The sequence below is a fragment of the Globicephala melas genome, chromosome 13 (assembly GCF_963455315.2).
Source record: "Globicephala melas chromosome 13, mGloMel1.2, whole genome shotgun sequence".
NCBI lineage: Eukaryota > Metazoa > Chordata > Mammalia > Artiodactyla > Delphinidae > Globicephala > Globicephala melas.
Genome location: NC_083326.1, coordinates 52,376,282 through 52,403,295, shown reverse-complemented (window position 1 = coordinate 52,403,295; position 27,014 = coordinate 52,376,282). Strand labels below are relative to the sequence as shown.

General features: G+C 43.5%; 1 protein-coding gene across 3 annotated transcripts; it reads right to left on the bottom strand.

The window, feature by feature from the left end:
- Positions 1–2,707: 2,707 nt before the first annotated feature.
- Positions 2,708–10,389, bottom strand: ADCYAP1 (adenylate cyclase activating polypeptide 1). Of its 3 annotated transcripts, none has more exons than XM_030842610.2 (5): positions 9,744–10,385; positions 9,320–9,430; positions 7,044–7,175; positions 6,501–6,599; positions 2,708–5,383 (listed from the first exon to the last, which is right to left on the bottom strand). In XM_030842610.2, exons 2-5 carry the CDS (start codon positions 9,427–9,429, stop codon positions 5,194–5,196), a joined length of 531 nt encoding a protein of 176 aa, XP_030698470.1. In that variant the 5' UTR covers position 9,430; positions 9,744–10,385; the 3' UTR covers positions 2,708–5,193. The 3 variants fall into 3 exon arrangements, with proteins under 3 accessions (XP_030698470.1, XP_060166904.1, XP_060166905.1); XM_060310921.1 differs by lacking the exon at positions 9,744–10,385 and adding an exon at positions 9,534–9,634; XM_060310922.1 differs by lacking the exon at positions 6,501–6,599 and having other exon boundaries at positions 9,744–10,389.
- Positions 10,390–27,014: the final 16,625 nt, after the last annotated feature.

The following is a 27,014-nucleotide window of genomic DNA, read 5'->3' as shown; positions in this document are numbered from 1 at the left end:
GTGCATTTTGTCATCCACGACTTCCAGGAGATCATGGAGCTGGGGAGACAAGGCAGGCACTTACAAAACAGTTCAGGAACAGGGCAGAGCAGTGTGGAATTAAAGATCAGAAGTACTGCTGCAGAGAGTGAGGGTCACCGGAAACAAGTGCAAGGATGGTGGTGGAGGTATCAATATGTTACTCAGAGAGGCTGAGGAAGATCCCTAAAAAAGGAGGGTGTGAGTCAGCCCTTACAGAATATTTAGATTGGGTTAGGTTGAGAAAGGACATTCCGGCCATGGAGGAATTGTGGGAGATGAAAAGGAGCATTCAAGTTTCCAAGACCAATAAGAACTTTTCCTTCTAAAGAAGGATCATGTTGGGTCCAGAGTATGAGGAACTTTGGACCCTGTGACAGTGGAGGCTACCCCAGAACATCAGAGGGATAAAAAGGAGCTAAAGCTACCTGGTTGAAGGGGAAATGACCAAGCACAGGCTGACCTGTTACGAACCAGCGTAGGAAGCCAGTGGTGAGGCCGAAAGAGAAGCAGGCATCTCCCTTCTTCAAAGAAGGGTTCCAAAGAAAAAGAGCTCAGACTTGATGTTGGTTCCCAGTTTTGTAACAGCGTGAACAGTAGGGTTGAGTGTGAGGTCAGTGGAGCCTCCAAGTAAAATCATCTTGTAAACAGCTGGGGGGACATATTCAAGCCAAATTTGGACATAATGCAATTGCAAGTTGACTTCTGGATCCGCAGTTACCGCCAGCTAGCTGCGCAGGTTCTATTATTTCATTAATCTCTCAGTCATGTGATTGAACTACTTAGACTCTATTTACAGGATCACTCTTCTTCCAGAAGCTCCTCTAACAGAGAGGTCCAACCAGAACGTACAAGTAAAATAATGCTAACTATGGACTTAGTGACCTAAAGAAAATATTACAACTTCTCAAGAACCTAATGTCCATCCTGGGAGAATACAGCTTATTGATGTATTTATTACTGTGTACAGATAGTATAACCTGTTGCTTATTAATATGAAAAAAAATAGTCCCAGCACACACATGTGCCTACAATATGTTGCCAAATTCTAGATCTAGGCAGTCTCAAACTTCATTGCCCATTAATCTACGGTTTTTATTTAAAATGCAGATTCACTGATTCTGGTGAAGTCCTGAAATCTGCATTATTAACAAGTTCCCCCATGTGATCCTGTTGCAGAAAAATATTCTTTCAAAAAATACTAGCTTAACTCCCACATGTTAGTTAGGCTTTCTCAACCAGTGTGCCTGGTCCATTTTAGGTGTTCAGTAAATATATACTGTATTGAATCAATGTGTCCCCAGCCCTATCACCAATAGGGCACATCTGATGACTTCTTGGGTACCTAAATATATCAATCCCTCCAAGGAAAAAACATCATTTGAGTTAACCCATGTAAAAGAATATAGAAAGTTGCTAAATACAATTAACTTCACTTGAAGTCAGCCAGTCTGGGGCTTATTTCTATTTTCTCAACAAGTCATTAGCCCTCAACCAAATAAATTAGCTTTATTTTTCTTCATTCTTCCACTTACCGCACTAGCATACTATATATATATATATATATATATATACACACACACACACACACACACACACACACACTCAGCGACTCCATGGAGGGGCGCAGCAGAGGGGGCAGTTTAAAGATGGAGAAGAAAAACTCCTTATCCAATAAAATCCAATGTAAATATGAATTTTACTGTTCATTTTTTTAGATACACTACAAATGAGACCTCTAGATCATAAGGTCCTCCTTATATGATTCTGGGCCTTAAATACTGAGCTAAGTTCTAAAGATAGTTTTTGAATCCTTGCGGATCTTTACTGGTCCTTTAATATTATTGTGATACATTTATTGATTTATTAATTGTATGCATTAATATTTAGGATGAAAACTTGGCAATTTAAATTAAATTGTATGTGACTTATTATAAGTGATTTTTATTACATTTTTTTAACCCAGAAATAGCAAGGGCTCCAAAATAAACACCACTGAGAAATTTATGGGACTTTCATATGAAGGCTTTGCTTTAAAGTTTGTTAATATGACTAAAAAAAAATCCACAAATGACTTTTCACATTTTGTCCTGGACTTCAAAGTACATTTTCTTTTAAAGATATTTAATTAACTCTTTGCTTACTCATATCCTTTTTCCTTCTGCCCAAAGCATTTTAATCAGAGACAGTTGTTTATAGATCTCTAAACATATTTTTAAACCTCCAAAGTTAAGTCATTTTTATACAGAATTTTATGGAGACCAATTTAGTGTGCAGAGTTACTTACAAAATAACAATGTTAGATTTCTATTTCAAAGGTGTAACTAATACCCAGTTACTATCTCCCACCACTGGATAGCAACTTTCTGAGTACTGAGCAATGTATTTACACACTAGGGGATGGAAATTAATCTAAATTGAGCATCCTATAAAGGTTCCAATATCTTCACCTATTTATGAGCTTAGTATCTTCTTAGGCATCTCCATCTAAGTAGCTACTTTAAATTTTTAGTCGAATTCAGTAACCCATCAAGCAGATATTAAAATACAATTTATGAAAATACATGGATGATTAGATAGATATTCCAGACATGAAAAATCTTATGGTTGCTAAAGAAAATACTTTAAGAGATTTTAAAGTAGTTATTTCCTGAATGTCTTTTTTCCCCACACATTAGACGAAGTTGCATTGTTTATAAAAATTTATTCATACAAATTTTACACACTTTATATAACAGTTATCAAAGTCCTAATTATAGATATCATGTGTGTAATAATACTCGGGTAAGATGTTTTTATAATCAGTTGCACATAAAATAAGAGCTTCAAGACTAACATCTATCTAAATTATCACTATATCATAAATCTGCTCCAGGTTATTAGTAAGGCTCTTGGCATTTCTAAAAAATATACAAAAGATTAAACTGGGTGATCACTGTAAATGCTTGCAACTAGCCACGGGAACACTAAATTAGACTTCGTAAAAAAAAGGTTAACTAGAGCCCTATTTCACCACTAACAGCTGACACAAATACAGAAAACTGCCCATTATCCAAGAAACAAATAATTAAGACTAAAATGCAAGCCGATGTGTTGCAGCATTGTAGGGCCACTAAATAGCCATCTGTGATTCGTGGCGATTTAAAAGGCGAAGAAAGGCACTAAAGCTGCAAACTGCATCCCGTGTCACATTGCCTGAGGAGACTGCAGAATTAAAGAAAGATTGATTCTGTACACAGGACTCAGGCATAGATCGAATGCCTCTGTGCTTTCACTGTTTGCAATGTGATCTCCTGGCAGCATCCATCCTGCCTGGGAATGCAAATCCAAGTCAGTTTTCTTTGATTTATGACTTCATACTGATCAAATCCGTAAAGGAAAAGGAAAGGTCCTTTAAACTTTACAAGCTAATGTTTAATCTTTTCTTGTTTTGTTTTGTTTTTTTCAAAAGAACTTGGGCCTGAAATCTGGGAGTTTGGCTGGCTGGTTTGCCTGTTGTTGCTTGAGCTGGTTGCTGGGTGAAGGTTCTTTTGTTTATTGAGATTACTTGACAGGTTCAAGAAATTGATAGGAAACAGACAGACATGCTTTCTGTAGCCAAGAAAGAATACAAGGGGACATTCTCAGGGCCTGTTGGAGCTTGCTTACCTCACTCTTGACCACAAATATAAGATAGTACTCATACATATGAAGATGAGATTTAAATGATTTGTCAGTTAGTACAACTGGCCAACATGTGAACACTACACATTCTAATATGACAAAGGTTGGTTTTATGAAATAAATTTTACTAAGCAATAAGCCATAATGTAGAAAAATACATTTTACCTACAAACTCAATCAACAAGAAACAAAAGATTCATATTTAGTGCATAATTACTTAGTGGTAACTACACAAGGGTTCCTATACTTTACAATAAGTGCTAGCATCAAACAACAAAAATATTAAGAAGCATTACAAATTTAAGAGAAGTGAATGAAAAATGGTAAACAGTACTTTAAAAACTGGTGCGAGAGGGTGGGAAAGAAGTCTTCAGAAAACCACGAAAGAAAAGGGTGGCTCCTACAGAGCAAGGTTCAAAGGGGAGGATCCTGGCCATTTCACAAGATGAGAAGCATGGACAGCACTGGAGAAAAACACATTGTACTTTGCATCCATTTCCAATACCCAGCACCCAAAGTCAGGCAGGCAGGGGACTACGGTGGGACTCGGCTTATGCCCAGCTCCCAGGCCTGAGGCAGCCCCCAGCCAGTCCCTCTCCAGGAGGGTCCTCCTCCTACTGCCTTACGCTCTGCCTTTTCCAATATTCCTACATTTCCTTCACTTTGTTCCAATTGCCCTAACCTTGGAATATTGGGGTCCCTGGAAGTACAGAAAAGGGAGCTTCCTATTCAAGTCTCCCTTCTCTGTAGAGTCCAATTCCTCCCCCAGGGAGTGGTATGAATCCTGGGGAGAAGCGCAATTTGGATCCAGCTGTTGTTTTATCAGGAGAATTTCCTTCTGGGGTGAGTCTGAAGAGAAACAAATACACATGAAAATAGAATCCAAGAAAGCAGAAGTATTGGAATTGCCACCCAGCGAGGGGGACAGTGGCTAGTTGAGTCCAGCTGGGATTGAAGCAGCCTGCCCCAAAGACTCACTGGGAAAGAGTGCCCTCCAGCAATTCTCCCAAATCATTACTCAAAATCTCCCTGGAGCAGGGCATCACTGTTTATGTACAGTAGCAAATGGTCGGTATTAATATCTTCAGGCCTGTAGTGGATAAAAATACTGTCCTTTTAATTCCAGTTTACAAAAATAGGAGTAATATTCAAAACAATGATTGTCTATTTTTCTATTTATTTTATATAAAAACAAACAGCTCAGGCGAATTTTCAATCCTTGTGCACACTTTGAACTGCTTTCAATTATACTTTTATATATATATTCTTAATATAAATTTGTAATATATATATATCAATATCAATAATTGGTCCACAAAGTATATCTGTGCATTCTCTAGTGCTTTGTAAAAAGAAAAACAATATTATTATCAAAATATTCATTTAATGGCTTTACTTCATACATAAATACATGTTTGGACAGAACACAAGAGCGATGACTGTTCAGTCAGTTGGGAAAATGACTTTTCAGTGTGTCAGGGTTGTATACACAGGGTAGCTGGTAACTCATCGCTACAAATACGCTATTCGCCGTCCTTTGTTTTTAACCCTTTGTTTATACCTTTTCCCTAGGACGGCCGCCAAGTATTTCTTAACAGCCATTTGTTTCCGGTAGCGGCTGTAGCTGTCCGTGAAGATTCCGTCCGAGTGGCGCTTGGAGAGCGGCTCCGAGTCGTCGTCCGCGCCTCCGCCCAGGTTCCCACTGCAAGGAAAGAGGTCGGGAAGAGGGTGGCGGGGCGGGAGACACAGGTTGAATAGTTGCTGGAGGCAGACGGGCCCCACCCCAAGCGGGAGTCTTCAGGGAGGACGCCGGCTCTCAACGCCCACCGCGCCGCCTTGCTCGGCCAGAGAGCTGCCGGAGGGAGGGCTGCGATGGGAACCCTCACTCCTCCCTCCCCATCGACTATCTTGGGGCACTAAGTCCTTACAGAATGGGCCCCAGATGAGGTCCGGGCCAAAGGCAAGCGACTTAAGGCCAACCTCTCTCCAAACGCTGCCTGCTGAGATTTGAATATCCATGCTTTTGCGCTCAATCGTCCTGACCGTTCCTGGCACACCCCCACCCAACCCCACGTACAGAGAAAATAACCGAAGAGCCCTAAATTTCAAGTTGGCTGCTGCCGTGGAGTTTACATCGATCCCGCAATTCCTAGTCAGACATGAACACTCCTCTCCTGCGCGCTAAAGTGAAAAACGTGATAATAATATAAGTCGACAGGCTGTAGGCAATATTTTTCATCGCATGAATTATTAATTGCGGAAAATGTAATCTTTTGTCCCATGGGCTTTATTAAAATGTTGCCTTCTGCTGAGAGATGCTCCACGCAAGCCCTGTGCTCTGGGTTTGTCTGGCACCAGTAAAAACTGTTTCCTTAAGGGTCCAAATCTGAGGATTTGTTTGTTTCGAACTGAATTTACAGTGAAAGAAAAATGAGGAAAGAAAAAGTCATGCTTAGAGGATATCCTAGCCAATCGTCCCACGAAGCTTGAAGGTTTTGAAGGCCTGGGGTGGGGGAGGGGGGCTTTTTCTTTTTTTCAATTATTCAAAACGGATCAGATTCCCCGGGTTTCCTGCCTTCTCCCTTCCTCGCCCAGTTCCCGAGCTCTCTGGCCAAACTTAAGTCGCGGTCTCCGAACCTTAGTCTGCCTCCGGGAGCTGGCCCGGCAGACCCTGCGGCGCAGACGCACCCTCGGCCCCACGTGCACGCACGGACGTAGAAGCTGCGCCGCCCGCCCAGCGCGCATTGGCACAGATACCCACCCCGGCGCTCGCGGGGGCGCGCCATTACGCGCGGGTTAACTCTTTCGCAAACTCTTACCCCACGCCCTTGGCCGTGAGCGTCTGCAGGTATTTCCTGGCGGACAGCTGGTCCAGCACTTTGCGGTAGGCCTTGTTAAGGACCCCGTGGGCGAAATCTCTAACAAGGAGGCAAAGTGCGCGCCTGGGGTCACTGACTGTCCCCAAGTGGCAGCCCCAGGTCCCCAGCTGGGCACGCACGCCCCCCGGTGCTCCGGGAGGCTGCCGGGGAAAACCCCAGAGGCAAGGCACTCGGGGATGACTCTTGGGATGTTCCCGTGAGTGCCAGGAACCGGAGTTCGTCCTGCCCTCCGGGGACCGCAGGTGTGGAGCCCGGCCTGGGCGCGCACTCACTGCCACTCCTTGGGCCACGGACCTTTCGTCCCCACGCGGCCCTCATGTCCACACAAACCGGCCCGCTACTAACTTTCTCTCGCTCTCGTGGGAACCATCCCGGGAGAGGAGAGGCTTGAGGGCTTTTATGAAAAAGAACCTACTCGATGGGCCACCCCCTGCCCCTTTCTCCCTCCCAGTCCTGGGCCGGCGCAGGGCCGTGCGGTGGTACCTTTCCTCCGCCGGGTAGTAGAGCGCGTAGGCGTCGCGCAGCGCGGAGGCGGGGCTCCCCACGCCAGGTGGATCCGAGTCATAGAAGTCCTGCAGCGGGTTTCCGTCCTCGTCGTACGCCTCGTCCTCCGGCCTGCAGCGGTAGTCGGGGGCACGAGGAGTGGTCACTACAGGTCCCTCCTCGGCTCTGCGAGGACCCAAAGATCCCTAGGGGCTCTCACGATTTTCCTTCTTCCTAAAGGCGCCCCTTGGAGAATTGCCTCTTCTTCTAGGACAGGGGTGCGGGTAGAAGTAGGAGGAGAAAACTCCACCCAACAGAAATTCCCACCCCTCATCTCGCGGGTGCAGGGTCGCCCTGCCCGGGCCGCGGCCTCAACGGGCACTGGGAAGCCGAGGCGTCTGCGCCGACTTAGCACACCTGGCCACGGAGGAGGACCGCTCCGCTCCCGGCCTGGCGCTTGAGCCTCCGTCCACAAGCAGCGGCGGGCAGAGATGAGAAGGGCTCTAGGAGAGAGACGCTGGCCACGCGAAGACCGGATGGGGGAGGCCGGGAGCCAGAGAGGGTGGATGGCTGGGGAGTCCGGCGGCCAACGCCAGCAGCCACCCCCACCCAGCCTCCGAGCCCAGGGGAGTCCTTCCCCGCGCAGATGTAGGTCACGGAGAACCTCCGGCTTCTATTTTGGGCGGGAGAGGATCTGGCAGGAACATGAGTAATAGATGCCCCTAAACTTAGCCTGTTTGGCAGCGGCTCATTCTGTGGCATGTCCGCGCCCTCCGGTACCTCTTGCCCGGAGAAAGTGTCAGGCACACGGGACTTTGAAAATAGCTGGGGGTGTAATAAGGCTTTTAAGTCCAGTAAGTAGATAGTTCGCGCTAATATGTTAGCGGTGGCGGGGCGGCGGGACAGCATCTCAACCCAGAGGCAAAGGGAGAGAGTCAAAGGGTCAACAGGGGACCGAGAGACAACAATCTCGCAGTCGCCCTTACCTACCAACTCAATCCTTGATACAGGACGGGAGAGATGGGTTAGTATACACAACCCACTCGCTTTCGGCCGCTGGAGAGACTAGGAAAGCGGCCAAGGCAAGTAGCGCGCTTTAGGAGGGGTTAGCCATACTTCGTTACTTCGCTCGCCTTTCCTCCATCCCTGGAGAGGTAGGGGCAAGGCATTGCTGCGCTCGCCCCACACCCAGCCTTTCCTCGGCGACGCGCCTGTCTGCCCTGGCCCGGCTGCTCGGAGTCTCCTGGTCTTTCTCGGCACTTCCACCCCGTACCCCGTGCCCAGATGCTGGAATCCTAACACCGAAGCCAGAACCCAAATCAATGGTCAGCGACCCCTAAGGAGATCATTCTTAGGCGCGGCTCGGAGGAGCAGCTTTGCGGTCAGAACGCGCGCTCCTCGCCGCCGGGAGCCCGGTGCACAGCGGAGTGCCGATGCTGCGCTGCGAGCTTCCACTCTCCCGCTGACAGGCCCGGGACTCTGGGGCTGCGGCGGGGAACCCGGGCAGCGCCGACCGATTAGAAACCCGGAATTGGGGGTGGGTGGGGGAAGCCAGGGTTACTCCTGCCTGGGGTGGATAGGGCTGCCTTCCCAGTACTGCCTGCCAGTTTGTTTTCTGTTGCTCCTTTGCATCCATTTCATCTATTTCCCCCTCCCTCATCTTTGTTTTCCTTCTCTCAAATAGCTTCTTCTTAACTCTACCCGGCCAACACTCCCTCTCCCCAAGACTCAAAATGCAGTTGGAAAACCTATCACTTGAGAGGAAGCTCTTCCAGTAGAAAGAATTCTAATTGAGGTGAGGAGAGAGAGGGAGACCCCGCCCCGATAGTCCCGAACAAGCTGTAACAAAGCAAAGTCCACAGGAGCTTCACTCTCAACCCCCCCCCCCCTCCAAACTGGCTCCGGGAGCCAAAGTTCTCCTAACTCAAGCTAAGAATAGGGCCCGGCCCTGCCCCCCTCCCGTGGGAGGGGTTGGGGGAGGGGAGGTTTCACCAGCCCGCCGAAGTGCGCTCGGTCCACCCAGGCGCCTCGGCTGTGGCGGGCTGGGGGAGGGGGGCCGAGGCCCAGCGGAGTCTGCCGGGATCCTCCCGCTGAGCCACGGCCACTGACCCGCGGCCGGACCCAGGCTGGTGGCGGTGCAGTGGGGCCGCATGGGGAGGTGGTGGTAAGCCTGACCGGTCGTAGCCTGACCGAGGAACTGCAGGAGGGCGACCACGAGGAGGTGTCAGGGGAAGGGAAGCCCCGGCCTCAGCTCAGCTAGGGCAGCCAGCACCTACCTGATCCCAGGAAACCGGAGTCCGGCGGCGGCAGGTGAGCAATAGACGCTGCTGTGCATTATTATCCCGTAGACTAGCAGGGCCAGCCTCACTCCGCTACACATGGTCATTCTGCGCAGGACGCGAAAGAGAGCACACAGCAGTCAGAACGCCACTGGCCTTCCACCCTCAAACCCCTAGAAACTCCCTGAACTGAGGGAGGGACGGCGCTCACCTCTGACTCCCAGTATTGAATACGGCTTAATGACAGCCGGCGCGCCCCCGCCACTTCCTTCTCGCTATAGTTAGAAAGTATATGTATATACCCAACGCCCAATAACTCGCCAGATCTGGTACGAAGGAAAGCTAACTCGTACCCTGATGCTGGCGAAAGAATTAGCAGTCAGGTGAGTTGTTTGGTTTGGTAAGATTTTTTTCCCCTTACCATTCAACTCCTACCGCTGCCAGCAGAGGGTTTGCTGCCAAGTAGGACGGCGGGCAAAGGGCTTCTCCAAGTTTCTGCTCTGGAGTCACAACCCAAGAGGCATCACCGTCTGGCGTTAGTGTCTGAGCAGAAGCCGCAGCAACGAGCAGGAGCAGCAGGAGGAGCTGAAGGACTTGTTTGCTGAGGCCGGTATTCTGTTCAAAAGTTTGTGGACGCTCAGGACTAGGAGGGAGCGTGACACCGAGAGAAGGGGGCGAGGAGAGAGATGTAGAAGGAAGAAGGAGGGGGCGACGAGTTAAGAGGGGTGGGGGACAAAGTGGCCTTAAGTTCACGGAGAGAAAGAAGTGATAAGGAAAGAGGGAAAGTCTTAGAAGGAGACGAAGGAAAGAGAGAGGGCCCCAGCGCAGCCGGCGTCTGTGGGAGCCACTCGATCAGGCAGCTGCGCGAGCCGGCAGCGCCTTCTCTGCTCAGAAGTCCCTCTGGCTGCGTCTGAAGCTGCGGCTTCTGCTGCTGCTGCCGGTGGTTACAGAGGTGACCGGCCCTCTGCTCCTGTTTATATGTGCAGTTAGCAGAAATCAATCCGAACGTGGCTTTGGAAGAGCCTTCTTTGTCAACATCTGTCTGCCTATGGCCTTTAAGTACAGAATATTTTGTTGCACTGTTGCACTCCGATTTTTATTCATGGAATGACTTCCTTTTTTTTTTTTTTTCCAGTCACGTAATGATCGGGTATCAGAAAAAGACGTCAGCATCCTAGTCCCTCAAGGAACATATTAACTATTCTGTGCCGTCCTCTTGGATAAGATCCGGAGTCATCAACTTCTCATAAACACCTTTAACTCAAACAGTACAATTTTAAAGAAGTTTAATTGTTTTGATTGTTTTCAATTTTACCCACTTCTCAAGGATGGGTAAAGAATTCATAGAATTTTGAGAATGGTGAAAATCATGTTTTTAACTATGTCCCTCCTATTTCTTTTTGCTTTTTCATCAAGCCCCAGCAATCAGAGCTCTGAGCTCTGGAACTAAGCACCATCAAGCCCTCCTATTAATAAATTTAATTTAGATCTCCTAATTTCTTGCATATGTTCTTTTAGATAGACAATTAAATGTGGAAGTCGTTTTGTTTTTAAAGGGAAGTCTTGGAGGATTTTCAGTAAATCGCTAATGAGTCTGGCTGTCGTTGACAGTCTGGCTCTGAGTAGAATTGATTAGACTTAAAGCCGCGTCCGGAGCTCGGCCTGTGGAGCTGTCCAGGCTTGGAGTGCTGAACTGTTTGGTCGCAGATGCTGCAAACATTGAGAATTGCCACTAGTTTAATTTTTCACCAGAGCCTCTGAAGATTTGGTAGTGGTGCCCTGAATGTGGCGATTCATCGTCCAAGTTCCCCCGTTGTTCAGATATGTTCCTCCCTTGCAGTGTCCACGAATGCCCTTAATGGTGAGAACTGTCCAACCCTTGCCCCTGCCCTTCTGAGTAAAGAGCATTCTATGTCTCCCCTTAGTCCTGGTTTTTGGATCTCTAGATGACCTATTTGGACGCCTTCACACTTTCTGTGGCTCTTACTAATTTTAACATTGAAATTGTGAAATTGTATTTTCCACAAAAACTGAAATTTTAAGAATTTGGGAGTGAGAAATATGTTTCTCCCCTTTATTTACAGCTTGAGTTCTGTTTGGGGGTTACAGACAGACGGGGAAAGCACGAGGATACCCAGTACAAATTCACTTACTGAGGGTTTCTAACAGGAATCCCTTCGTTGGGGATGGCTAAAATTTTTTAACTGAAAATGACGTGGGGAGAGGAAAGCAATAAGGGAAGACCATATACACCAGGAAGCTTCCAAGTCCCGGGGTTATTTAAGAAGATCTGTAAATTTCTACTCCAGTAAGGGAACTCGGGTCTATTTCTTTTAAAAAAGAAACAGAGCCATCGATAACCATTAGTGTGCATTTTAATTATTTGGATCTTAAACAAAAATTAGAGGAAATGGCAATTTAGTGGGAGTGTTTCCTGTTACTATGATTTAGATCTAACATTTAGAGAAGCTATATTCTGCATGCTTTTTCTAAGACAAGATTATAATGCTGCTCATTTTCAATGCCTTTCCCGCTCTCTTATTTGAGATTTAATACTTCCTCCAAGGTGACAAAGTTTTGCTTCGTTCTGACCATTCATGGCCAGAAACTGCCACTTCCTCTTAGTTTATTCCTGGGGATGCTCCAGATTGCCTATCTGCAATAAAGATTCAAACCACATCTACATGGGGGTGAATCTCTTTGTCTCCACTGCATATGTTCGCTGATTTATGTTGGAGTGTTTACATGCGTGTGTTCCGTGTTCAGCTCTGCCTCTGGAGTAAGCTCGCACACAAAGAGCCGGCGGTGAACACGACCGGATAATCAAGCAGAGACGGCTTTCTTACTAAAGCGCCCGGAGCTATTACCGACTGTGGCTTTCCTGTCTTCCGCCTTGCTTCACGTCAAAGGTGAACCCGATTAAAATCCTACTCTTTCCGCCCACGCGAATTCTGAAATGAGTTAAATCTTTAGAAATATTTGAAAATTTCCAAGACTCCTTGTACCAATTCACTACTCGACTTTAGTAAAGGGAGCCACCATGTGGGGAGTTTGTTGACTTCATGGACTATTAAAGGGGGAAATCCACAAACACCAATACGTTTATGCGGAGGAGGAAGGAACTGCCGGCTCCACCCACCCCAAGAATCCGACCTGCGCCTCTGGTTTACAAAAGATGTGCCACTGGACTGTTCTCAGCGTGGGCCCTGTGAGCTCGGACCTCAGGGCCCAGCACGCCAGAATTACCGGCCTCGAGGCCCGAACCCGTTCACTGAAGTGAAAGACTAAGCAGAGAATTTAATTTGAGATTCTTGGCCACTGAACTCCAAAAACAATCAAGCTTCGGAGATCCATGCATTGCTCAGCACAATCCAAAGACCCGCCCAGCCCCGACCCATTGCTACCTGGGGGAATCGGACCCGGAAAAGGGTCGTCCCGCAGAACTTTCGTCCCATTGCAGCGTCTCTCATTAGGCGAGTTTGGTGTCCCGTGGGCAAAGATGCGATCCTATTGTTGAAAGTTCTGGTCTGGTCCTGAACCGCTGGGCCGGGAGATGCTGGGAAGGCTGAGAAAGGGGAGGAGCTAGAAGCTGAGGACCCAGCTCAAGAACTTGGGAGGTCTGGGGCTGCACCCCTGCCTCGACAGACCCTCGGCGCGAGCGCAGACCCTTTCTGCTTTCTATTCGATGGAGGGGAATATGGGGCGACCGATGTCTCAAAGACCAAAACTACCCCCAAATGCCCTGAGAGTGGTAATTTGCTTCCAACCTCGGGAGCGTTCTAACTCGAGTGTTGACGCTGCTTTCAGGGGGCCTTTGTGTCTGGGGATTTGGGGGAGCAGCGAGGAGGCGCGCATCACACCAGGCTGGAGAGGCCCGGAGCCACCCCGTGCGAGCTGCAAGGGGTCCCGGCCAGGGCCGCGCAGGAAACCGTGGCGGCAGATATGGACTTGCTTACTCACTACAAATGCAGACGAGAGAGAAACCTCCAGATGCCCAAGTGTAATTGACAGTGACACAGGGAGAAGAGGGAGGGGACGAAGAAGGGACCCAAGAGTTAGAACTTCCAATTTACGGGTAACGCAGAGGAATTTCAAGTCCTCTTTCCAAGAGCCCCGACCCTTACCCGCAACGTTCACTAGACGAAGTAGAAGAATTCCCCGGCAACAGTTTCTTTCCCGACCATAGAAGCAAAGAATGGCAGGTAACTGGCATCATGTTCAGTCAGAGAAGCTGGTAGTACCACAGAAATCTTCAGAGTGCAAAGCCTCACCTAGGTCCTCTGTGAGGGAGAGCGACAGAAGGCAGGCAGTTTCCTGCTAAGCCATGACCTACCCAGAAGAGGCTGTTTGGAAATATTTGTTGGAAATGATCAAAGATCCTGAATTTCAAACCTATAACGTTATCAACTCCTTTTTATCCCGTTGGTCCTTAAGATATGGAAACAAAACTTTTAGTCTGAAATGGTGGATGCTAGCTACAAGTCAAACTAACACTTCCCTGAATTGTTTTTCCTGGTCACAAACACATCTGTCTCCTTGAAGTTTCAAGCCTTGAACCCTCAAACAACACTCGATTTTAAAGAACTCATTAGCCCTTGAAAAAGTGGGGTTTGTATTCAAACAGGAAGAATATGTCTAGTATATTACTGAGAGTTTGAATTTGCAGATGGCTTCACAACATTAGCAAACACCTGGCGTAAACAAGACTCAGTTCCCTAGGGTAAGGAGATTTCCACTACTTTCTTTCTGGCCTAGCTACCCATCCTACAGTTTCCATGTTTTCATTTTTCCTTTCTTTGACTGTGTAGCTCTCCCCATTGCCCTGTACCACCACCATCCCCATCCCCTACCCCATGGATTTTTTTTTTTTTTACCATATGAAAGGACATGTTTGCACACAACATCTTCATACATTCCTAGTATAAATAACATTAAACCAGATTGAGAAAGTCTTATATTTTCATTCTATTCATTTCTAAGTCAATACTTAGCTAGGAACCAGGCTACAGTAAGCTTTCTCAGTGAGCAAGCTCATTGCAAAACACCATCCTCTCATATGAGTGACAAGAGTAAATTGCAACACTGTATTCAATTTCACTCTAAACTTTTTCTCTTCTGACTCTTCCAGAAAATGTTATGACTAATGACTCACCTCATACCGATTATACCTGTAGGGAAACCCAGATGTTCTGCAGTGGAACATCATGACCATCATTTACTGGACTGCCTGCATCATGCCCCTCTGAACTCACAAAGTAGTGAGGAGCTGATGAGCTTACCCAGAATGTGTCATGGTTTCTCTGACCTTCAGAATCTAGTGCTTCACACACTCTGAAAACAATCAGCAAAGGAAGCCTTTCCAAACCACATGAGCAAAAACATACCTTTCTAATTCAAGAACAGAACTGCCTGTTCACAGAGCCAAGAAATTTTGCCAGTTTTAAGACAAAGCAGACACTCAAGAAGCAAATCTAGGATCGAACCTTTGCTGAAAGTATGGGTGATTTCAACTATCTCATATATGTGGCTCTTCTAAGGCCTGGTTCTGAGCATTAGCTTACTGGTGATGGGGTTCAGGGCAGCCTGCCCCAAATATACCACTTTGGCATATTGATTATTTTGAAACAGCTGGTTCAAGAAAAACACTAACCCTCCTTTGTACCCCTAAAAGCAGGAAATAAATCTCCCATGTGAAAGTACCTTCCCTGTCCCCGGAGGTAGACGGGGCATCCTTATCACCAGAGATAGAAAATTTAGGGCCAAGAAGGGTATTATAAACAAACCTTGTTACTTCTACACTAATTTACTACCCCAAGTCCAAACTTCTTTGTCTTGTCAGTTCCTCACAAGTTTATTTTTTTCTTTGTCCAGAAGGTATAAAAGCTGCCTGCTTTGGTCTCTTCTTGTAGTCTCATATTTCTATGGGCTTCCATACACACGAATTAAATTTGGTTTTTTTGTTGCTGTTGTTGTTAATCTGTCTTATGTTGATTTAATTAGCAGGCTAACCAAAGAACCTAGAAGGGAAGAGAAGAAGGATTTTCCTCCCCTACCCTAGGTTCCAAAAATATATACCCCATACTTCACTGTGCAGCATCTGCAAGATTCTCCAGAGGTTTCCAGAACATGTCCTCTTAAAAGCCAAGGAGAAGGAAGTCTTCTCTCTACTTAAGTCTAAATCTTCTGCTCATGTAAGTCTTAAATGCAGGAAGCAAAGCTTGAAGAGGATACAGGACACCCAATATCTTAACTGAGTTTTTGTGACAGCCTCTAAAAATGTTGGAAGGAAGATCTGTGTGCAAAATAAAACAAGGCTTTTATGCATAAATCAAAACAGGATGTTGCTCTACGAGTTCATAGTATCCCAAACCTCTGTCCTTGGGGTTCAAACTCAGCCTTATCTATCTGTGAATATAGGTCTGTTTGTAATAATATTGGAGCGCTTGTTTTTCATTATCCTTATTACTAACACTTTGTGTTAATAATAAAATCTCTACAAATATTTTTAAATTAATTCTTCTCTCCACCCAAATATAGAGGCATGATTTAATCTTTTAAGAAATTATCATCTGCTTGAAATACAATTATATTAGCCATGAGTTTACTATTTGAAAGCTTCAATTATTATTTCTTTAAATTCTTTTAAGTCCTTCCTTCCAATGGGGCTGCATAATTTTGCTACTCGCCAGTCAATAATAGCAATAACAACAGCAAAAATAATCATCTATTGAACACTTACTATGATAAATGCTTGATTAGAGTTATTTCCTTTACCCTCAAACAATCTTCTTTCTAGATACTACTATTATTCTATTTTACAGATGAGAAACTAAAACTCAAAGTGCTTAGGTAACTTAGCCAAAGTCACACAGCTGCTACATTGTAAAGCAGAGACTCAAATTCAAGTCTCAGTGACTTCAGACAGTCTTAGTGACAGTAGTATATTATACTAATTTACATATTTATTTGTTCCAGAGTTGTTATAAATATAAATTACTAATTTAATATGAGATTTAATCCATGATTTGACTCAACTGAGAAGAAAATGTTTCTTTTCTTATTAATTTTTAAATTAAAAATTATGGTTAATGTAATTGGAATCCAATGCTATTAACACAACAGAAACTGGTTTAGTTAGACTACAAACATATCACATACTTATGGGCTTTGCTTTAGAAAATAGATATGTGTCTAAAAATATGTGCATTAATGGTACACATATTCTTACTTATGTTATCAAATTGTTGAAAAGGTTAAAAATATTGCCATCCTGAGTCATTATTTAAAGTGATTTCATACCTAAGAGTGTAGCAGAAGTTTCAGTGATGTTTTTAAGTAAAAAAAACATTATCTTGTAAGATGACCATTAAATACCATTATATCATCATCATATCTTATTAAATCATCGTGTAATTTAATACCACGGAAATCGTATGATTGCCAATGAGTCAAGACTTTTGTGAGTCAAATGAGGTGATGTATATAAAAATGTTTTACAAACAATAAATCCTAGACCAGTATAAGGGAAGGGAAATTACATTTACTGGGGTCCTTCTTTGACAGCAGTGACTTGCTCTGTATTAGCAATGTCCCATTTAATCCTCTCATTGCCCTAGGAAGTAGATTTGGTAGTTTTATTCCTTTTTTTACCAATGGATAAACTGAGACTCTTAAAGGTGAACTAACTTGACCAAAGCACACAGCTAATAAATGACAAAGTGAGGTTTCCAACCCAGGACTGCCTGTTTCCAAAGTTACTGTACTTTCTCCTACCATTTGGTCTCCTTGTTATTACTGTATAATTACCATTATTATTATTAAAGGGGAAAGAAGCGTCAACTTTCATAAAAGCACATGATTATTTAACAAAACATGAGTTTTAAAGCAGTAGTTAGAACAATTCTTGCTTTTTCTTGACATTTTAAAATAAATGAAGTTATGTGTAAGTATCATTTTAAAGACATTTTAAAGATGTAAGTAATGAATAAGGTTTCACTCACAGGTATTAAAAAATGTGATAAAGTTGCAGTAATTGAAACAGTGTGGTGCTGATGAAATAATATATCAGAGGAATAAATATCAAGTATATAAATATGAAGAAATAAATACTACTATGTAATTTCCAAGGGAAAGAATAGAATACTGGGACAACTAATTATCCATTTGGAAAAAAAAAATTAGATCGCTACTCATGTCCTACAAGAACATCAAACATGTTCAAGTGGATTAAAATTTTAAATGTAAGAAATCTCAAAAATACTAGAAAAAAATATAGAAATACTTTTAGAATTGGAAAGAAAATTGTACAGCTGGCAATTTAAAAGAAACCAAAAAGTAAGAGATTGATAAATTGACTAAAATTTTTTTAAATTTCTCTGTATTAAAATAAAGTTCACAAATAAAGTTAAATAGTTAAACAGGAAAATGGGGAAATTTTGCCATTGCTTATGAAAAATAAACATGAAAATTTGAATTCAGATTTTCAAAGTACAAAGAACACTAATAGATCCATAAAGAAAAGATAATCATACCTAAATGCAAAGTTGGTGAAGGACATAAAGAGGCAATTCACAAAATTAGAAACATGAGTGGCCAATAAATTTGCACAAAATCTTTATTTTTCCAATTGGATAGCCAGTTGTCCTAGTATCCTACTCTTTGCATTGGAAATTACATAATAGTTTTATTTTCTTATATTTACATCTTTTATATTTATTCCTTTGATCTATTCTATGTAGCATAAATGGTCATACAAATGCAAATTAAAGTGTTGGTTTTTTAATTTACCAAATTGGAATGATATTTTTATATTCTACCATGTTGTATTATCAAATATGCCAGGAAATATGTGTTCTCAAGCACTATTGGCAGGAGTGTAAACTGATCCATCTTTTCCAGAGAGCAGTTTGTCAATTATTCATAAATTTGACCCACTGATTTTACTTCTATGAATTTATGCTGAGAAAATAAGCATAGGTCTATCAAAACATTAATACAACCCTAATCACAGCACCATTGATTATAATAAGAAACATTTGAAAACAACCATAAAATGTCCCATAGTAGGGAATTGATTAATTTTTTTTAGTATATCCCTACAATGGAACTTTATTTCCACTGCAGAATGATGAAAGGAAATGACACTGTAGAAAAATCTTTAATGCCATGAGGAGATGCTTACAACATGTTGTTAAAAAGAGACAGAGAACAGATTATAAACCCACATGTACAATACCAGCTTTGTAAAAGCAGAATGTTTATACGTGTGCCTCCGGAAGGAATATACCAAAACATTAACAAAGTTCATTGACAGTGTTGGAATTATGAAGGGGATCATGGATTCTTTTTATTTTATTTTAATGCTTATGTGTTTTTCCTAAAGTTTTTTTTTGTTTGTTTTGTTTTTGTTTGTTTCTTTGTGGTACGCAGGCCTCTCACTGTTGTGGCCTCTCCCATTACGGAGCACAGGCTCCGGACGCACAGGCCCAGCGGCCATGGCTCACGGGCCCAGCCGCTCCGCGGCATGTGGGATCCTCCCGGATCGGGGCACGAACCCGTGTCCCCTGCATCAGCAGGCGGACTCTCAACCACTGCACCACCGGGGAAGCCCCTAAAGTTTTTTTTTTAATGAACATGTATTTTATAATAAGAGAAATAAGTATGAGATTTATTTTAAATATAATTCATGGCTTTTCTTTATTACTTTTCCAATAAATGTGTATTTCCTCTGTTGAAATTTTTTTGTCGTATAATGAGCTAAGCATCTATTTGATTCTTCTCATCGTGTAGGTCTGATCTGTGACCTCCACTTGGAAGGAAAGCTGAAGGCAAATCAGAAAGGAAGAAAGAACAGAACCAAGTCAACACATTAAGGAAGATAGCATAGCAAAGGCAGGTACAGGAAGAAACACAGCAGAGGGGAGAGCCAAGCAATACGGTCATCGACAGTAGCTGTGTCTAGTGTATGTATCAAATCCTCTCATTATTGATAAGATTAATTGAATGTGTTAAATTTGTACTGAATGAGGTTGACTGTATCTTGGAAGAATAATTTATCATACATTATTCAGAGGTGGATCATCTAACTTGTGTTTTGTTCAGAATTTGGCTCCTTTATGATCCAAGTTTATTGTCATGGTTTGTGGGACCAAGTAGGTCTAGACATCTGATTAGTATCTCCTGACCTCTCCTTCATAAAATACATCCTTTCCATGCCAGGCTTCAGGGGTAGATGTTATCAGGGCTGAACAGTATCTAGCAAGCAGGCTTGGTGAAGTGCTATGTTTGAGGCATTAGTTAGAATTTTCAAAAGGCAGTGTTATGAATTGAACTATGTCCTCCAAAAATGTATGTTGAAGTCCTAATCTCCCAGCACCTCAGAATGTAATCTTATCTGAATATAGGGTCTTTGCAGATGTCGTCAATTTAAAATGAGGTCATTAGGGTGTGCCCTAATACAATATAACTGGGATCCCTTGTAATATGGGGAAATTTGGACAGAGACACACATATGTGCAAAGGGAAGATTAGGTGAAGAGACATGGGGATAATGCCAAGTGAAGGTGAGCATGATACTGTCACAAGCCAAGGAATGTCTGGGGCTTCTAGAAGCTGGAAGAGGCAAGGAAGGTTCCTTCCCCAATAGGTTTCAGCGGGAAGATGGCCCTGCCAACACCCTAACCCCTGGAACTGTGAGACAATAAATTTCTGTGGTTCTGAGCCACCCAGTTTGTGATACTTTGTTACAGCAGCCTAGGAAACTAATACAGGTGGTATAATGCCCCTCTCCAAAACAAGGTGCAAGTAATTCCCAGGGGATGCTGGGAAATACTGAGAAGGACTCTGATGCACGACTGTAAAACTAATCATAAAGACTTGGGGATTTGCTCCTGCCTGCAAGTGCAGGCAACACCTCTGTTTTATATATATACCCTCACCTTCAACTTCCATTGTGCCATCATTTTTCAGCTTTAAATTGGGATAAAAGTCTGCTCCCCCTCACAGGACTTCTGCACAGAACTAATATCTTGTTGGGAAGCACTTTGAAAAGAAAGGGAGTACATAAATACAACAGAACCAGGTAAAGTGACAACCCTAATAAACATGCTGAACAGAAGTGGCTACGAGGCCTTATAGTTTAAGGCAATTGTTAACTGGGCCTAATGCTTTTTAAATGGCTTGCAATCTCACGATGCTTCACTAGGATGTTAAAACAAGGAGCTACATAGGAATTCCTTGGCGGTCCAGTGGTTAGGACTCCACACTTTCACTGCTGAGGGCTTGGGTTCTTTTCTTTTCTTTTAGTTTTATTGAAATATAGTTGATCTTCAATGTTGTGCTAATTTCTGCTGTACAGCAAAGTGACTCAGTTGTACATATACATACACATTATTTTTCATATTCTTTTCCATTATGGTTTATCACAGGATATTGAATATAGTTTCCTGTGCTATACAGTAGGACCTTGTTGTTTATCCATCCTATATATAATAGTTTGCATCTACTAATCCCAAACTCTCAATCCTTCCCTCTCCCACCCCCTTCCCCTTGGCAACTACAAGTCTGTCTCTATGTCTGTGAGTCTATTTCTGTTTCATAGGTACGTTCATTTGTGTTGTGAGGGCACGGGTTCAATCCCTGGTCGGGGAACTAAGATCCCACAAGCTGTGTGGCGTGGTCAAACAAAACAAAACAAAAGAAAACAAGGAGCTGCTGGGCCAGCTCAATGCATGGTGTGCAGACAGACTGGTCTGTGTAAAGCTGTCTGTGTGGTTTACATGCACTAGGGCAACAGTGTGTGATGGCCATTCCCTGAAGTTTCACACAACAGACACCTCGTAAATAAGGCTGTCCCAGGAAGGCAAATGTTCTGCTAAATTAATAAAATCTCTTTATGAAAACTACACGACTCAGAGTAACAGCCAGAGAACAAAAGAAGGAGGCCACAGGACCTTTCAGATGGAGCACCTAAGTACCTTGAGACACGTGGGTCCTGGATTCAGAGAATGACACCCTACAAAGTCAGCTCCACTCTTCAGAGGCAGGACCACTCATATTTCCTCTCCAAATGCTTCTGCTATAGGGATTCAGACATATTTTAGAGCCAGAAAGATTTTACCTGTTCTCTTTCACTGTAGCCTAATACTGTGCAAACTTTTATATTTAGCAGCAAGCCACACCAAAACGTGAAGCAAACCTCCCAACTCTTGAGCTAAAGGAACCCAAAATTACATAAAAAGTTAAACATAGTAATACTATGTATAGCTGTACATAAGGCGACAGAGCCCTGAGGTCCACCGTGTAGCACTATGCAAGCAGCCACAGTCAACAGACATCTACCACGTCTACTGAAGCCAAATCAAGATAAAAATATCAGCAAGTTTTTGTCAGTTAACAGCAACATGTGTTGGAGAGGCTAAAAAAGAAGCATAAGGCGTGTAAACTCTCTGCCGTCATGAGGTTTACAATCAAAATAACTGGAATCAAAATGCAATTTTGTTAAGTTGTCTATTGAGTTTCTGCTATGAGCTGAATGTTTGTGTCCCCTCAAAGCTCATATATTGAAACCCTAATCCCCAATGTGATGGTATTTGAAGGTGAGGCCTTTGGGAAGTAATTAGGTCATGAGCATAGAGCCCTCATGAATGGGATTAGTGCCCTCATAAGGAGAAACACAGAAGAGATCATTCCTTGCTCTGCGTGAGGACACAGCAAGCAGGAATCCATCTGCAAACCAGGAAGAGAGCCCTCGCCAGACATTGAATCAGCCAGCACCTTGATCTTGGACTCCCCAGCCTTCAGAATTCTGAGAAATTAATGTCTGATCTTTAAGTCACACAGTTTACAGTATTCCCTTACAGCAGCCTGAGCTAAGACAGTTCCTTAAGTCAGATCCCCTCTACTCCTCCACTGCTGCTTTCATTCAGAAAATATTGGCGGGTACATACAACTGCCAAAAATATTTTTTTATTTTTGAAGTCTCCAACAAATATCTCAGTTAAAGAAGATGAGTGCAGCAGGTAAGTCATTGCCACTCACAAGGATAACTGCTGTGCTGTTACCTAAGACAGCAAGCATGAATGCAATCTATGGCAGCTTTGCAAACTGCTTTTTTTTAAATTGGAGTATAGTTGATTTACAATGTTGTGTTAGTTTCAGGTGTACAACCTGAAACTAACAACCTGTACAACCTGTACAAATACAAAGTAATTCAGTTATACATATACATATGAAACTGCTTTTAAAAATCACTATGCTGGACTTCCCTGGTGGCACAGTGGTTAAGAATCTGCCTGCCAATGCAGCAGACATGGGTTTGATCCCTAGTCCGGGAAGGTCCCACATGCCACGGAGCAACAAAACCCGTGCGCCACAACTACTAAGCCTGCGCTCTACAGCCTGCAAGCCACAACTACTGAAGCCCACGTGGCTAGAGCCCGTGCTACGCAACAAGAGAAGCCACTGCAATGAGAAGCCCACAGGCAGCAATGAAGACCCAACACGGCTAAAAATAAATAAAATTTTAAAAATAATAAAAATAAAAATCACTGTGCTAACCTTAAAAATAAAAAAGTAGGAGAATAATGTTGAGAACCACTGGTCTAATGCATTGGTTTCATATCAATTAGTCCTGACAAAGTGCAGAGAAGTCTGTACGGAGAGTTTAAACTCCATTTTGTTTTAAGTCATGGTATGTGTAGCCTCGATCCCAAAGTCATTTGAATAAAGAGTTGTTTTTAGCTGATGGTTTTGAAGTTCCAGAAATGGGTGTATCTGAATGGATGTGAAGTGTTTACAGTAGTTTAGTTCACCCTGTGCTTGAGAATCTTAGCCCAAGAGATTCTAATTCGTATTATATTCACCACAGCTAATCAATGGCAGTGTCCCCATGTGATCTAAATCAAAATGGTTTTAAAAAGTGTTAGAATGTTCTTTTAAAATGGGAAAGTTATCTATTACTGTTGGAGAGATTTTTGCATTTTCAAGTTTCTGCTATTCTAATTAGATGGCATTGTGTGAAAGAAAAAAATCACTATGCTTACAAAGACTGTACTTGGCCTACAGAATTTACATTCTCTTAACACAGATTTTATCTAGGCTATTCTGTCTTCCTATCCCACAATAAAGTTAACAGAAAAGATACCTCTTTCTGTTACACGTATCATATAACACACACACACACACACACACACATACATACTTCTCATTTACATTGCTCTCATATCACACAGCAGATTCTGCCCAGATGAACAATTAAATTAGAATAGAATAGAAGAGGCAGCAATTAAAAGTCACTATAGGGCTTCCTGGTGGCGCAGTGGTTGAGAGTCTGTCTGCCGATGCAGGGGACACGGGTTCGTGCCCCAGTCTGGGAAGATCCCACATGCCACGGAGCAGCTGGGCCCGTGAGCCATGGCCGCTAAGCCTGCGTGTCTGGAGCCTGCATGTCCGAAGCCTGTGCTCCAAAACGGGAGAGGCCACAACAGTGAGAGACCCGCATACTGCAAAAAAAAAAAAAAAAAAGTCACTATACTTGCAACTTGATTTCTTTTTAGATTTGCCCCAAGATTCTGTGCGGCATGAACACATATCCTAAAGAAAACTTTTCTGCCTGCTATTTCCTTGCTTTCATTAGCTTTGTTTGTTTTTTGTTTTGTTTTGACCTTTTCTTTTAATTTTTTCTTTTTTATTGTGGTATGGTTGATGTACTCAATGGCTTTTTTAAAAAAATATTTATCTATTTATTTTGTTGCACCATGTCTTAGTTGCAGCTTGCTGGCTCCTTAGTTGTGGCTCGCCAGCTCCTCAGTTGCAGCACGTGGGCTCCTTAGTTGTGGCATGCAAACTCTTAGTTGCAGCATGCATGTGGGATCTAGTTCCTTGACCAGGGATCGAACCCGGGCCCCCTGCATTGGGAGCATGCAGTCTTATCCACTGCGCCATCAGGGAAGTCCCTCAATGGCTTTTATGAAAGCCACATCACTCTGACATAAAAACATGCAAGAGGCCAGATACAGAGAAATCTATAATGCTTAAAAGAAGTCACTAAAATTGTGCCTGATACTGACCTATGATGACAGAGGTATAGTGGTTACCTTTAGAGGAAGGTATTGACCAGGTAGTTGCAGGAGAGAGCCTTCTGGAAATGTACGACCCCTTAACCTGGGTGATGGTTACATGCATCTATACATAGGTAAAAATTATTGAGCTGTAAACTTAAGATTTTGGGTACTTTATTGAGTTATACCTCAGTAAACTCTTTTATTTCTACCTCTGAAGCATATTCATATCCAGCTCAAAATCAGGTAGAGCAGTAACACATTATGGGACTTCCCTGGCAGTCCAGTGGTTAGGACTCTGAGCTTCCACTGCAGGGGGCACAGGTTTCATCCCTGGTTGGGGAACTAAGATCCCACATGCCGCATGGGGTGGCCAAAATAAATAAATAAATAACACATTACAGTAGAAAGTGATAACTTATAAATCAATAAGAACTAATAAAATGATTATATTTTAAGTCATGAGATCCCTTGAGGCATGCATATAACTGTTAAATATACACCACACGGCCATGACTATGAATTATCCATAAACCAAGGCTATTTGCTGGCCGTAGTTGAATCTGAAAGACCAACAGTAAAAAAAATAATTATTTCCTGAAGCCTACCTCCTTTCAGTTGTATAAACACAATGAGCACAAGTGGACCGTGGCCACCCTGTTGAACCCCAGACTTCCCTCACCTGTAAAATCACCTATAACTGGCTCCAGGAACCTAAGACCCATGGACAGCGATGCTGCAGCCACTGAAAACTATTGCAGTTTCTCAGTCCCATTCAGGGCCTGAATACTGAATTCAGTAGAAGAACACACCATGAGAAATATCCATCACAGCGACCAAAAAGAGAGTTTAGCATGGAAGAGACTATTCTGACTTCTCACAATCCCCTTGTTCACAGACCAGAAGAAAATATAGATATTGACCCAGCTTCCCAGTGCCCGGTTCTCTCCATTCCTACCACTATAAACCTGGAAAGAAGAATTTCTTTAAAGTTGGTCCACTGCTGTGAAAAAATCATGGCCCTTTGACAACAGAACTCACCCCCATAGGCTAACCTAGGCAATATTAATTCAGTCTAAATAAAATCTGAATTTTTTGGCCACGCCATGCAGCTTGCAGGATCTTAACCCAGGCCCAGCAGTGAAAGCGCCGAATCCTAATCCCCGGACCACCAGGGAATTCCCTAAAATCTGAAATTTTAAGAGACACTGCATTAGGTTTATAGAGCTCCAGGAACAAAGTACCACAAACTAGGGAACTTAAACAACAGCAAGTTATTGTCTCACACTTATAGGGGTCAGAAGTCCAAATCACGGTTTTGACAGGGCTCATTCCTTCTTTGAAGGCAGAGGGAGAAGCGTTTCCAGGCCTCTCCCTGAGCTTCTGGTGATTTGCCAGCAATCTTGGGCATTCCTTGGCTTGTAGACATGTCACCCAAATCTTTGTCTTCATATCCATATTATGCTCCCCCTGTGTGTGTGTCTGTGTCCAAATTTCCCCTTTTTATAAGGAAACTGGTCATACTGGATTAGGGGCCACCCTGTGCCTGTATAACCTCATCTTAACTAATTACACCTGCAATGACCCTATTCCCAAATAAGGTTACATTCTGGGGTTTAGGACTTCAACGTACACATTTTTAAGGGCTACAATTAAGCCCATAGCAGACTCATACCCTGTTAGATCTTCTTTTCATCATCCTCCACTTCACCCGAGGCTCAGCTCAGGCCCTCTTCATCCTTCACCTGGGCTCCTGCAGTGCACACTTAACTACCTGCAGTCCCAGTTCCCTCCATGACATCCTCCACACAACCCCCTGAATGCTGCTCAAATTCAAATCTAGTCACAGTGCCACTCTGGTTAAGGCTCCCATTGCTCATAGGACAAAGAATGTACCGATCCATTTATCCATCCATCTCTAGCCCAGCAGAGTCAAATAGGAATATAATGCAGCCCACAAATGGGGCCACTTATGTAACTTTAAATGCTCCAGTAGTGATATTTAGAAAAGTAAGATGAAACAAGTGAAATTAATTTTAAGTATATATTTAACCCAATTGTCCAAAACATCATCATTTCAACATGTAATTGATGTGAAAAAATTATTAGTGAGATTTACATTTTTTTCTATTAACTCTTCAAACTCCAAAATGTACTTTACACTTATAGCACATCTCAATTCAGACTAGCCACATTTCAAGGACTCAACAGCCACATGAGGCTAGGGAGCTACCATATTGGACAGTGTAGATCTAGCCCTTACTCATCTCAACCATGGGACTCCTTCCATCCTACCCACTAAGTAGGCATCACCAATTTATTAGAGTTTCATAAGCCCAGCAGTTAGTTTTCTAGATCTTTGCTTTTTTTTTTTTTCGGTACACAGGCCTCTCACTGTTGTGGCCTCTCCCGTTGCAGAGCACAGGCTCTGGACGCGCAGGCTCAGCAACCATGGCTCATGGGCCCAGCCGCTCTGCGGCATGTGGGATCTTCCTGGACCGGGACACAAACCCGTGTCCCCTGCATCGGCAGGCGGACTCTCAACCACTGCGCCACCAGGGAAGCCCTAGCTCTTTGCTTTTTAAAGTGCTATTTCCCCTGACAGAATGCTCTCCTCGTCCCTCAAGTATCTC

Bases quoted from the DNA above. Each gene is read 5' to 3' on its own strand.
- ADCYAP1 (XM_030842610.2), bottom strand. From the start codon at position 9,429: ATGACCATGTGTAGCGGAGTGAGGCTGGCCCTGCTAGTCTACGGGATA. The intron at 7,176-9,319 runs GTAGGTGCTGGC...CTACCGCTGCAG, and splicing joins CTCCGGTTTCCTGGGATCAG to GCCGGAGGACGAGGCGTACG. The intron at 5,384-6,500 runs GTAAGAGTTTGC...CTTTCCTTGCAG, and splicing joins CTCACGGCCAAGGGCGTGGG to TGGGAACCTGGGCGGAGGCG.